Source organism: Miniopterus natalensis, chromosome 10 (genome assembly GCF_054644295.1).
Source record: "Miniopterus natalensis isolate mMinNat1 chromosome 10, mMinNat1.hap1, whole genome shotgun sequence".
Lineage (NCBI taxonomy): Eukaryota > Metazoa > Chordata > Mammalia > Chiroptera > Miniopteridae > Miniopterus > Miniopterus natalensis.
Window position 1 is genome coordinate 31,786,469 of NC_142090.1, and position 13,434 is coordinate 31,799,902.

General features: G+C 34.8%; 1 protein-coding gene across 4 annotated transcripts in view; it reads left to right on the top strand.

Annotated features, from left to right (window-relative positions):
• The window catches only part of TMEM168 (transmembrane protein 168), a 48,811-nt gene that overhangs the window by 5,188 nt on the left and 30,189 nt on the right, over positions 1-13,434 (top strand). Inside the window, exons 1-2 of one of the 4 annotated variants that reach the window (XM_016204594.2) lie at positions 353-439; positions 1,093-1,489. In XM_016204594.2, the coding sequence (XP_016060080.1) occupies positions 1,175-1,489 (315 nt within the window). In that variant the 5' untranslated portion in view covers positions 353-439; positions 1,093-1,174. Of the gene's footprint in view, positions 1-242; positions 1,490-13,434 lie in introns of those variants that run through there. The other 3 variants (XM_016204595.2, XM_016204593.2, XM_016204596.2) reach the window with 3 other exon arrangements.

Sequence of the window (13,434 nt, forward strand, 5' to 3'; positions counted from 1 at the left end):
ATGATCATTTAGTCGTACAATCCTAGCATATGATGAGTGGAGAGCACAACCTTTTTGGTTTGGATAAACTGCTGAATTTTTAAGCCAGAGACAATTACCATTAAGATACATGCAAGTGACATTTTAAACTGGGTTTTAGAAGAAACTTTATTTCTCACTTATTCATTATTTTTAATGAAGAAGCTACATGTGAAAGGTAAATTATATAAAAGTAACAATGAAATATTTTTTCTTCTTTTTAGATCACTAAACAAAAATTCGACCAGAGAAAATAGGAGTTACGGATACATGGGATTTGCTGGATGAAATATAAGCAGTTAATTTTTGTAACGTGGGAAGAAATCCCAAATTGCCAAATTACATGTGTAAATCACTGCGTTATTGCTTTAGTCATTGTCTCTATTTAGCAATGACAAGACTGGAAGAAGTAAACAGAGAAGTGAGCATGCATTCTTCAGTGCGTTATCTTGGCTATTTAGCCAGAATCAATTTACTGGTTGCTATATGTTTAGGTCTTTATGTAAGATGGGAAAAAACAGCAAATTCCTTACTTTTGGTAATTTTTATTCTTGGTCTTTTTGTTCTTGGAATTGCCAGCATACTCTATTATTATTTTTCAATGGAAGCAGCAAGTTTAAGTCTCTCCAATCTTTGGTTTGGATTTTTGCTTGGCCTCCTATGCTTTCTTGATAATTCATTCTTTAAAAACGATGTGAAAGAAGAATCAACCAAATATTTGCTTTTAACTTCTATAGTATTAAGAATATTATGTGCTTTGGTGGAGAGAATTTCTGGTTATGTCCGTCATCGACCCACTTTACTAACCACAGTTGAATTTCTGGAACTTGTTGGATTTGCCATTGCCAGCACAACTATGTTGGTGGAAAAGTCTCTCAGTGTCATTTTACTTGTTGTAGCTTTGGCCATGCTGATTATTGACCTGAGAATGAAGTCTTTCCTAGCTATTTCAAACTTAGTTATTTTTGTAGGCTTATTGTTTTTCTCCTCATTGGAAACTCCCCAAAATCCAGTTGCTTTTGCATGTTTTTTTATTTGCCTGATAACTGATCCTTTCCTTGACATTTATTTTAGTGGGCTTTCAGTGACTGAGAGATGGAAACCCTTTTTGTACCGTGGAAGAATTTGCAGAAGACTTTCAGTTGTTTTTGCTGGAATGATTGAACTTACATTTTTTATTCTTTCAGCATTTAAACTTAGAGACACTCATCTCTGGTATTTTGTAATACCAGGTTTTTCCATTTTTGGGATTTTCTGGATGATTTGCCATATTATATTTCTTTTAACTCTTTGGGGATTTCATACTAAATTAAATGACTGCCATAAAGTATATTTTACTCACAGAGTAGATAACAACAGCCTTGATAGAATCATGGCATCCAAAGGGATGCGCCATTTTTGCTTAATTTCAGAGCAGTTAGTTTTTTTTAGTCTTCTTGCAACAGCAATTTTGGGAGCAGTTTCCTGGCAGGTAAGCTTATAGTTTGTTTATTATGTCAATGCCTATGATGTGTGATTAAATGCTTGCTTCAAGTGTTGAATTATTAGAATTGAAAGGTCAAGTTCCTGATTTCATAAGGACATTCTTTTTTATGGCACTTAATTTTGTTCATGAAATTGAAGTACTGAATGAACATTGATAGGATAATTTAGTTTGATCTCTAGCAAAGAGGTACCAGAATGTTAGGAATACTCAACATGTGATATGCCTCTCACCTTTTGCTTGTTCATTAATGAAGCACTCATAGATTAAAGATTCTTAGAATATTAAAATTTGAAGAATGTTTAGAGATTGTACTTTAATTCTTTTATTTTTATACATGAGGAAACTGAAAGCCAGAGTCACAGGTAATAGCCAGAACCAGGTTACCTAGCCTCTGTGTAGTACACTCGTCTCCTTACTACAGCACATTTCATTTACATAGCCATTTCTCTAAAGATTTTATATAAAAGATGATTAGATATATAATGGCATTTCAAGTACAGATTAAAGACTCTCCTAAGAAAGAAAAAAAAACAGTTTTACAGTACATTTGCTGTCTACAGAATGTTAACAAAGACATTTAAACTGTGTGGTTGGAGTTTATATCTAGAATATTAATAAACCCAGTCTTCCATTCTTGTAACATTTGTTGACTGAGCTATATGTCATGTACTACTATACTGTGTTGATCTCAAGATAACTAAGAAATACCTCGTCCTTAAAGAAGGCACAGTCTTTAATGGGATGGGGAATAGGAAGGCATATAAAAAACAATTATTACAGTGACAAATGCTATAATTTGAGTACATCAGGTTGGGATGTAAGGCATAAAGGAAGGTCACCTCTGGTTGTTGCATTTCTCTGGTTTGCACCAGTTAGTTGCTAAAGAATGATTTCTAGATGTATTTGGAGGGAGATGTGGAGACTTAACCTGGGTCTGGTGCTTTTTCTTCAATGTGGGCTAGATGAGGGAGCCTGTGTGGATGTCAGCCAAATGATGTAAACATTGTGGGTGTTGCCCAAGAATATCTTCCTCACTTTACTTGCCAGTGCTAGGGACTATCTGGAGGATGATGATGATGGTGGTGATGATGATGGTGATGATTTAGGATAATGTGGGAAACTCTTTATCAAGAGTTCTCCTTCCTCTTCCTCCCCTCTCAAAGAGTTTACTACCTATGTTTTCTTCTAGGAGCTTAATGGTTTCAGATATTACATTTAAGTTTTTATTTTGAGTTTATTTTTGTACATGGTGTAAGAAAGTGGCCCAGATTTTATATTTTTGCATGAATCTGTACAGTTTTGCCAACACCATTTATTGAAGAGACTGTCTTTTCCTTACTGTATAATGCTACCTTTTTTGTTGTAGACTATTTGACCATATAAGTGTGAGTTAATTTCTGGGCTTTCTATTCTGTTGCATTGTGCCAGTATCATACTGTTTTGTAGTTAGCTTGAAATCAGGGAGAGTGATACCTCCAATTATGTTCTTCTTCAACAAGATTGCTTTGGGAACTTTTGTGGTTCCATATAAATTTTAGGATTATTTGTTCATTGAATTTGTAATTGCTTGGGTAGTAAGGATATTTGAATGATATTAATTCTTCCAGTTTGTGTTGGTAGATTCTTCCATTTGTGTTGTCTTCATTCTCTTTCTTCAGTGTCTTATAGTTTTCAGAGTGGTTAAATTTATTCCTAGGCTCTTTTTTGTGTGCAACTATAAATGGATTTGTTTCCTTAATTTTGATTTCTGATAATTCATTGTCGATGTACAGAAATGCCTCTAATTTCTGCATGTTAATTTTGTATGCTGCAACTTTACTGAATTCATTTACTATGATAGTTTTTTGGTGGATACTTTGGGTTTCCTACATATAATATTAGGTCATCTGTGAATACTGTCAGTTTTACCTCTTCCTTTCCACTTTGGGTGCCTTTCATTTTATTTTCTTGTCTGATTTCTGTGGCTAGGACTTTCAATAGAATGTTGAACAAAAGTGGTGCATATGGGCATTCTTATCTTAATCCTGATTTTAAGGGAAAATCTTTTAGCTTTTCACCACTGAGGTGATTCTAGCTGTGGGTTTGTCATATATGACCTTTATTAATATGTTCCCTCTATTTCCACTTTGTTGAGAGTTTTAAGCATAAATGGATGTTGAATTTTGTTAAATGCTTTTTTTTTAAATCTGTTGAAATGATCATTTGATTTTTATCCTTTCTTTTGTTAATGTGTTGTATTACATTGGTTGGTATGCAAATATGATTGGTATGCAGCTATTGAACCATTCTTGAATTTCTGGAATAAATCCCACTTGATCATAGTGTATGATCCTTTTAATGTGTTGAATTTGATTTGCTAATATTTGAGAATTTTTGCATCTTATGTTTATCAGGGATATTGGCCTGTAATTTTGTTATTTTGTAGTCGTTGTCTTGTTTTGATATCAGGGTAATGCTGGCCTCATAGAATGAGTTTGGAACAATTCTTTCCTCTTCAGTTTTCTAGAATATTTTGAGAAGGAGAGCTATTAATTTTCTTTAAATATTTGATATAATTCTCCTGTGAAGCCATCTGTTCCTGGACTTTTGTTTGTTGAAAGTTTTTTGATTACTGATTCAATTTTGTTACTAGCAATTGGTCTGCTCATATTTTTGTCTCTTCCTGACTCAGACTTGGAAAATTGTATGTTTCTTGTAATTTGTCTGTTTCTTGTTGGGGTATAGCTCAGAGTATTCACTTTTGATCCTTTGTATTTCTGTGCCTTGGGTTGTAATTTCTGATTTTATTTTGCTCCCCCTTTTTTTTTTGATGAGTCTAGCTAAATGTTTAAAAATCTTGTTTATATTTAAAAAGAACTGGCTCTTAGTTCACTGATGTTTTCTATTAATTTTTACTCTCTATTTTATTTCCACTGTGATTTTTTTTTTAAACAAATTATCTTTATTCTTGAAAATATTACAGATGTCCCCTTTTTACCCCCATTGATCCCCTCCACCCTGCAGCCACACCACCCCGAGGCCTTCCCCAGACCAGTGTCTGTGTCCACTGCACTGTGATCTTTCTTTAATTTTCTTCCTTCTACTAACTTTGGGCTCTGTTTGTTCTTTTTCTAGTTGCTGTTGGTATAAAATAAGAATGTTTATTTGAAATATTTTTTGTTTATTCAGGTAGGCTTGTATTGCTATGAATTTCCTTCTCAATTGCTTTTTCTGTGTTCCATAGATTTTCGGTCATTGTGTTTCTCTTTTTATTTATCTGAAAATATTTTTTTATTTCCTCCTTAACCCATCAATTATTTATGAGCAAGTTGTTTAGTCTTTACTTGTTTGTTATTTTCAGTTTTTCTTTGTAATTGATTTCTAGTTTAATACTGTTTTGGTTGGAAAAGATGCTTTAAAAAGTTTTTTTCCAATTACATTTAACTTACAATGTTATATTAGTTTCAGGTATACAACGTAGTGATTGGACAATTATATAACTTATGAAGTAATCACCCCAATGAATATGATACCATACATAGTTATTAGAATATTATTGACTATTTCCTATGCTGTACTTTACATCCCCATGACTGTTCTGTCACTACCAACTTCTACTTCTTAATCCCTTCACCTTTTATACCCAGCCCCCTGTCCCCCCTTCTGACAACCATCAGTTTATTCTGTGTCTATGAGTCTTTTTCTATTCTTCTTCTTCATTTATTTTTTTATCTAGATTCCACATATAAATGAAATCATCTGGAATTTGTCTTTCTCTGTCTGATTTATTTGACTTAGCATAATGTTGTTTAGGTCAATTCAGTTGTTGCAGATGGCAAGATTTCATTCTTTTTTATGTGTAAGTCAATTTTGTTTTTTCCCCTCACCCAAGGACATTTTTATCCATTGCTTTTCAGAGAGAGTGGAAGGGAAATAGAGATAGAGAGAAACACCAATGTGAGAGAGACAAATCAATTGGTTGCTCCCACTCGTGCCCTGACCCCAGGGCCGGGGATCCAGCCTGCAACCAAGGTATGTGCCATAGACCAGAATCAAACGCAGGACCCTTCAGTCCACAGGCTAATGCTCTAACCACTGAACCAAAGCCGCTATGTCTGATCAGTTTCTTTTGTGTGATAAATTCCACATATAAGTGAGATCATGTGATATTTATCTTTCTCTAACTAGATTATTTTGCTTAGCATAATGTCTACATGTCCAGCCACATAATATTCCATTGTGTAAATGCACCACAGTGTTATTTATCCATTCATCTACTGATTGGCAGTTGGGCTGGTTCCAGATCTTAGCTATTGTAAATAGTGCTGCTATGAACATAGGAGTGTATATATTCTCTCTGATTGGTGTTTCAGGTTTCTTAGGATATATTCCTAGAGGTGAGATTACTGGGTCAAATGGAAACTCCGTATTTAATTTTTTGAGGAAACGCCATACTGTTTTCCATAGTGGCTGCCCAGTCTACATCCCCACCAGCAGTGTACCTATGGTTCCCTTTTCTCCACATCCTCCCCAGCACTTGTCATTTGTTGATTTTAGCCATCTAACAGGTGTGAGGCGGTAACTCATTGTTCGCATCTCTCGGATAATTAGTGACTTTGAACATTTTTTCATATGTCTCTTGGCTATTTGGCCTCTGTGGAGAAGTGTCTATTCAGGTCCTCTGCCCATTTTTTCATTGGTTTGTTTTCCCTTTGTTGAGTTGTATGAATACTTTATATATTTTGGAAATTAACCTCTTATCAGATGTATCATTGGCAGTTATGTCCTTCCATACAGTGGGTTCTCTTTTCATTTTGATGCTGGTTTCTGTTGCTGTGCAGAAGCTTTTTATTTTCATGTAGTCCCATTTGTGTATTTTTTCCTTTATTTCTCTTGCTCAGGCGTTGTATAAGCGAAAATTCTGCTACTTGAGGTGTCTGATATTTTGCTGCTGACATAAACTTCTAGGATTTTTATGGTTTCATGATTTACATTTAAGTCTTCTATCAAATTTGAGTGTATTCTTGTGTATGGTGTTAAGTTGGTGGTCTAGTTGCATTTTTTTGCATGTATCTGTCTAACACCATTTATGGAAGGGACTGTCTTTACTCCATTGTATGTTCTTACCTCCTTTGTCAAATATTAATTGAGCATAATGGCTTGGATCGATTTCTGGGTTCTCTATTTTGTTCCATTGCTTTATCTGCCTGTTCTTTTTCCAGTAACAGGCTGTTTTGATTACAGTAGCTTAGTAGTATGCCTTGATATCTGGTATTGTGATCCCTCCAACTTTGTTCTTCTTTCTTAAGATTGCTTCGGCTATTCCGGGGTCTTTATTGGTTCCATATAAATTGTTGACATATTTGTTCTAAATCTTTGAAATATGCCATTGGTATTTTAATAGGGATTGCATTGAATCTATAGATTGCATTGGGTAGTATGGACATTTTAATGATGTTAATTTTACCAATCCATGAATATGGTATATTCTTCCACTTGTTTATATCTTCTATCTCTTTATACAGTGTTCTGTAGTTTTCTGAGTACAGGTCCTTTACCTCCTTGGTTAAATTTATTCCTAAGTATCTTAATTTTTTTGATACAATAGTAAATGGGATTTTTTTTTAGTTTTTCTAAGAATTCATTATTGGTGTATAAAAATGCCATCAATTTCTGGGTGTTAATTTTGTATCCTGCTATATTGCTGAATTCATTTATTAAATCTAATAGATTTTTGGTGGAGTCTTTAGGATTTTCTATGTACAATATCATGTCATCTACAAATAATGAGTTTTACATCCTTCTTCCTAATTTGGATGCCTTTTATTTTTTCTTCTTGTGTGATCACTGTGTCTAGGACTTCCAGTACTCTGTTGAATAAGAGTGGTGAAAGCGGACAACCCTGTATTGTTCTTGTTCTCAGGGAAAATGCTTTTAGTTTTTGCCCATTGAGTATAATGTTGGCTATAGATGTGTAATAAGTGGACTTTATTTTGTTGAGGTATGATCCCTCTATTCCCACTGTGGTGAGAGTTTTTATCAAAAAAGGGTGCTAGATTTTGTTGAAAGCTTTTTCTGGATCTATTGATATGACATTGTGAGTTTTGTCTTTCAGTTTATTTATGTGGTATATCCCAGTTATTGATTTGCAAATATTGTACCAGCCTTTCATCCCTGTAATAATTACCACTGAGTCATGCTGTATGATCTTTTGAATATATTGCTGGATTCAATTTGCTAATATTTTGTTGAAGATTTTAGTCTCTTGTCTGTCAGGGATGCAGGCCTGTAATTTTCTTTCTTTATCTGGTTTTCGTATTAGGATAATGCTGGCCTGGTATAAAGAGCTTGGAAGTATTCCTTCCTCTTGGATTTTTTGGACTAGTTTGAGGAGAATAGATATTCGTTCTTTCAATATTTTATAAATTCCCCTGTGAAGCCATCCAGACCAGAGCTTTTGTGTGCTGGGAGTTTTTTGATTACTGCTTCAACTTCATTAGTAGTTATACACCTATTCAGGTTTCCTGACTCTTCCTGATTGAGTTTTGGAATCTCATATTTTTTTAGAAATGTGTCTGTTTCATTCATGTTGTCCAGCTTGTCGTCACATACTTGTTCACAATATTTTCTTAGAATATTTTGTATTTCTGTGGTGTTGTTACTACACCGCTTTCGTTTCTGATTTTTGTTAATTTGGGTCTTCTCTTTTTGTTTTTGATGAGTCTTGCTAAAGGTTCATCACTCTTGTTTATCTTTTCAAAGAACCAGCTCTTAGTTTTGTTGATCTTTTGTATTTTTTTTTTTAGTCTCTATTTATTTCCCTCTGATTGTTTTATTTCCTTCTTTTTACTTACTATGGGCTTTTTTTTTTTTCTTTTTTTAATTCTTTAAGTTGTAACATTACGATAGTTTATTAAAAATTTTTCTTGTTTTTTGATGTAGGCCTGCATTGCTATGGACTCCCTCTCTGGATTGCTTTTGCTGTGTCCCATATATTTTGGGTTGTTGTGTTTTCATTTTAATTTATTTCCAGGAAGTTTTTGATTTCTTCCTTGATTTCATTGTTAACCCATCCATTGTTTAATAACATGCTATTTTGCCTCCATGTGTTCGAATGATTTGGGGTGTTTTTATTGTAGTCGATTTCTAGTTTCATACCATTGTGATTTGAGAATATGCTTGATATGATTTTGATCTTCTTGAATTTGTAGAGACTTAGTTTGTGTCCTAACTTGTGATCTTTCTTTGAAAATATCCCATATGCAGTTGAGAAGGATGTATATTCTTTAGCTTTGTGGTGAAATGTTCTGTAAATGTCAATTAAATCCATTTGTTCATCTATTTAGCGTTGCTGTTTCCTTGTTGATTTGTTTTGTGAATATTTATCCAGTGATGTCAGTGGGGTGTTTAAGTCCCCTATGGTGATTGTATTGCAGTCAACCTCTCCCTTCAAGTCCTCCAGAAGGTTTTTTACATATTTGGGTATTCCTGTATTGTCATTATATATATTCGCCAGGGTTATATCCTCTTGTACCAATCCTTCTGGTATTATGATGTGGCCTTCATTGTCTCTTGTTGTCGCCTTCATTTTGAATTCTATTTTGTCATATATGTGTTTTGCTACCCCAGATATTTTTTTCATTTCCATTTGCATGGAAAAAATTTTTACATCCCTTTCATCCTGTGTGAGTCTTTTGTTCTGAGGTGGGTCTTTTGTAGACAGCATATATATGGGTCATCTTTTTTTATCCATTCAGGTGCCCAGTATCTTTTGATTGGAGCATTTAATATATTTACATATAAAGTTATTGATTGGTACTCATTTGTTGCCACTTTTATTCTTTATTCTTGTGTTTCTCTCTATTTCTTCTTACCACAGTACCTTTTGTATTTCTAGCGGTGCTGGTTTGGTGGTCTTCAACTCCTTTTGCCTTTTTTTGTCTGTGAAGCTCTTTATTTCACCTTCAATTTGAATGATATCCTTGCTGGGTAGTCTTGGATTCAGTCCCTTTTCATTACTTTATATACTTCATGCCACTCCCTTCTGGCCTGAAGTGTTTCTATTAAGAAACCAGCTAACAGTCTAATGGAAACTCCCTTGTAGGCAACTCTCTGTCTCTGTGTTGCTGCCTTTAAGAGTCCCTCTTTGTCTTGAATGTTGGCCATTTTAATGACGGTGTGTCTAGGTGTGGGTCTTTTTGGGTTCATCTTGTTTGGGGCTCTTTGTTTTTCCTGGGCATGTGTGACTTTCTCTTTCACCACGTCAGAGAAGTTTTCTATCATTATTTCTTCAAATAGGTTCTCTATTCCTTGCTCAGATTCTTCTCCTTCTGGCATTCCTATGATGTGGATATTATATTTCATGTCCCATAGCTCCCTTAAATTCTCCTATTGCTTTTTAATATTTTTTCAAATTACTGCTCTGAATGGGTATTTTTTTCTACCTTTTCTCCAAATTTGCTGATTCGGTCCTCTACTTCTTCTACTCTACTGTTGATTCCTTCTACGATATTCTTTATTTGAGCTATGTCATTCTTCATTTCCAATCGAGTCTTTTTTGTGGTCTCTACCCCTGTAATCATTGCAGTGTATTTCTCATTAAGTTACATATAATTCTCATTCACTTGCTTGTAGTTCTCACTAAGTTGTTTGAGTACCCTTATAACTATTACTTTGAATTTTTATCCTACAGATTGGTTGCCTCCATTTCATTTAGTTCCTTTTTGGAGGATTCCTCCTTTTTTCTCATTTAGGGTTTTATTTCTTTATCTCCCCATTTTTACTGTCCCTTTGTATTTGTTTCCATCTATTAGATCTCTTAGATCTCCTAAGATGGGTGTTCTAGGAATGTCCCTTATGTAAGTTATTTTGTCTCTCTTGTTGTAATTGGGTCTTGAATGTTGTCCCATTTGTAGATGGAATCCCCTCTCAGGCTGGCTGACTGTGAGGTTCACCCCCGACCACATTGTGTGAGCTGTTGTGCAGGTGCTGACAGAACAAAATAAAACACAACAAAGCAGGAAACAAAACAAAAACATACACAAGAGCCTACAACAAAAGCAACCAGAAAAGAAGAGAGTATTAGAAAAGAGAATGATAGAAGAAAAGAAAGAAAAAGAATACGAGGATGAAAAAAAGAAGAAAGAGAATATGAAAGGCCAGAGATGAAATAAAACAAGAGTAAAGAAGAGGAAAGGAAAACAGTATGAAAAGAAGAGAGGAAGAAAAAAATTTGAAGCAGAAAATAGAGGAGAAAGCAGATAGACCAAAAATAAGAAAAGGGAAAAAATGAGAAAGCAGGCATAAGAAGAAAAAAAAGGGAAGAGAAAATTAGATAATTGAAAAAAAAATTGGAGACTAAGATACTAAATCAATAAAGAAGAAAGATAAAGAAGATAAAGAAAAAAAGGGGAAAAAGTATAGTGGGGTTCATCTTAGCAGTTTAGTGCCTCCTTGAGCTCCCTTTGGATCTTGCTCTTCTGATGACTGTAGCTGACTGTTTTGTCTGCCAATTCTGGGCTTCCTGGGAGTTCCTTAGGTGCAAACCACTGTCAGAAACTGTGCTGCTTTGGCTCTCAGTAACCTTTTGAAGCTTCAAATGATCACAGTTTGTATCTGTCTCTGCAGAATTTGGCTGCACGCAGGAGGGGGGTGCACACGAAGGCCTGTTTGTTAGCAGCATGGTGCTCAGGGTTGGGTCAGCAAACTTTCCCAAGTTCCCCTCACCTGCCAGCAAGCTGTTAATCTTTTTTAATTTTTTAAAATGCTTTTAACACTTTATTAAATTTATTGGGATTACAATGGTTAATATGAACATACACGTTTCAGCTGAGGGTTTCTGTGTTACAAGATCTGTATATTGCTCTGTGTGCCCACCACCCGAAGTCTTATTTTCTCCTGTCACCGTATATTAAGACCCACTTCACCTCCTCACAACCCTTCCCACTGGCAGTCACCACACTGCTGTTTGCTTCCGCAAGTTTCGGTTTGATATCCCACATATGAGTGAAATCATATGGTTCTTAGCTTTTTCTGACTGACCTATTTCACTTAGCATAATATTCTCAAGGTCCGCCATGTTGTTACAACTGACAGTGTTTCGTCTTTTCTTATGGCTGAGTAATACTCCATTGTGTATATGTACCACATTTTCTTTATCCCAGTCCTCTATTGCAGGACACTTTGGTTGTTTCCATGTCTTGGCCACTGTGAGTAGTGGTGCAGTGAACATAGGGGTGCATATATCTTTTCAAATATATGTTTTGGTGTTTTCTGTGTTTATACCCAGGAGAGGGATTGCTGGGTCATATGGTATCTCTCTTCTTAATTTTTTGAAGAATCTCCAGACTGTTTCCAATAATAGTTGTAATAGCTTACATTGCCACCAGCAGTGAATGCGGGTTGCCTTTTCTCCACAACCTCTCCAACACTTGCTATTGCTTGTCTTGTTGATAATAGCCACTCTTAACAGGTGTGAGATGGTATCTTATAATTTTGATTGCATTTCACTGATTGCTAGTGAGGTTGAACATCTTTTCATATATCTCTTGGCAGTTCATATGTCGTCTTGGGAGAGGTGTCTGTTCAGGTCTTCTGCCCACCTTTTGATTGGGTTGGTTGTTTGGTCTTGAGTTTTATAACTTGTTTATATATTTTGGAAATTAAACCTTTGTCAGAGCTCCTATTTGTAAATAACAGCTCCCATCTGGTTGGCTGCCTCTTTGTTCTGTTTTCACTTTCTTTTGCTTTTTAGATTGATGTAGTGCCATTTATTTATTTTTGCCTTTACATTCTTTGCCTTTGGGGTCAAATTCATAAAATGTTCTCTGCGACCAAGGTCCATAAGTTTGGTACCTTTATTTTCTTCTATGTAACCTATTGTTTCAGGTCTCACATTTAGGTTTTTTATTTATTTTGAGTTAATTTTTGCACCTAGGGACAAGCTGTAATCCAGTTTTGTTCTTTTGCATGTGGCTTTCCAGTTTTCCCAGCACCGTTTATTGAAGACACTGTCTTTACTCCACTGTGTGTTTCTAGCTGCTTTTTCAATAAATATTTTCCCATATACATGTGGTTTTATATCTGGGCTCTCTATTCTGTTCCACTGATATATGTGCCTGTTTCCATGACAATACCATACTGTTGTGATTATCGTAGCTCTGAAATACTACAATTTGAAGTCAGGTAGTATGATACATCTATCTAGCTTTTGTTCTTTTTTTCTCAGAATTGCTTTGGCTATTCCAGGTCTTTTGTGGTTCCATACAAATCTGATGATTTGTGGTTCTATTTCTTTAAAAAAATGACGTTGGTATTTTGATGGGGATTGCATTAAATCTCTATATTGCTTTGGGTAATTGGGCCATTTTAACTATGAAGAGTCATCCAGTCCATGAATACAGGATATTTTTCCATTTTGATGTGTCTTTTTCCATTCCTTTTAAAATAATGCTTTGTAATTTTCAGTATATAGAATCTTCACATCCTTTGTTTAGTTTATTCCTAGGTATTTTATTCTTTTGGTTGCAATTGCAAAAGGAATTGGTTGTGTGTTTTTTTAATTTTTCTGAAGTTGTTTTGTTAGTATACAGGAAAGAAATGGATTTCTGTACATTGATTTTGTATTCTTCAACTCTATTGTACTTGTTTATTGTTTCTAATAGTTTTTTGGTGGAGTCTTTAGTGTTTTCTATATACAGAATCACGTCATCTGCAAATAGTGATACTTTTACTTCTTCCTTCCCAATTTCATTGCTTTTTATTTCATTCTGTTGCCTGATTGCTCTGGGTAGGATTTCCAGAACTATGTTGAATAAGAGTGGTGAGAGTGGACATCCTTGTTTTGTTCCTGATCTTAGAGGAAAAGCTTTCAGGTTTTCACTATTGAGTGTGTTATTAGGTGAGGGTTTATCATATGTAGCCTTTATTATGTTGAGATACTTTCCTTCTAT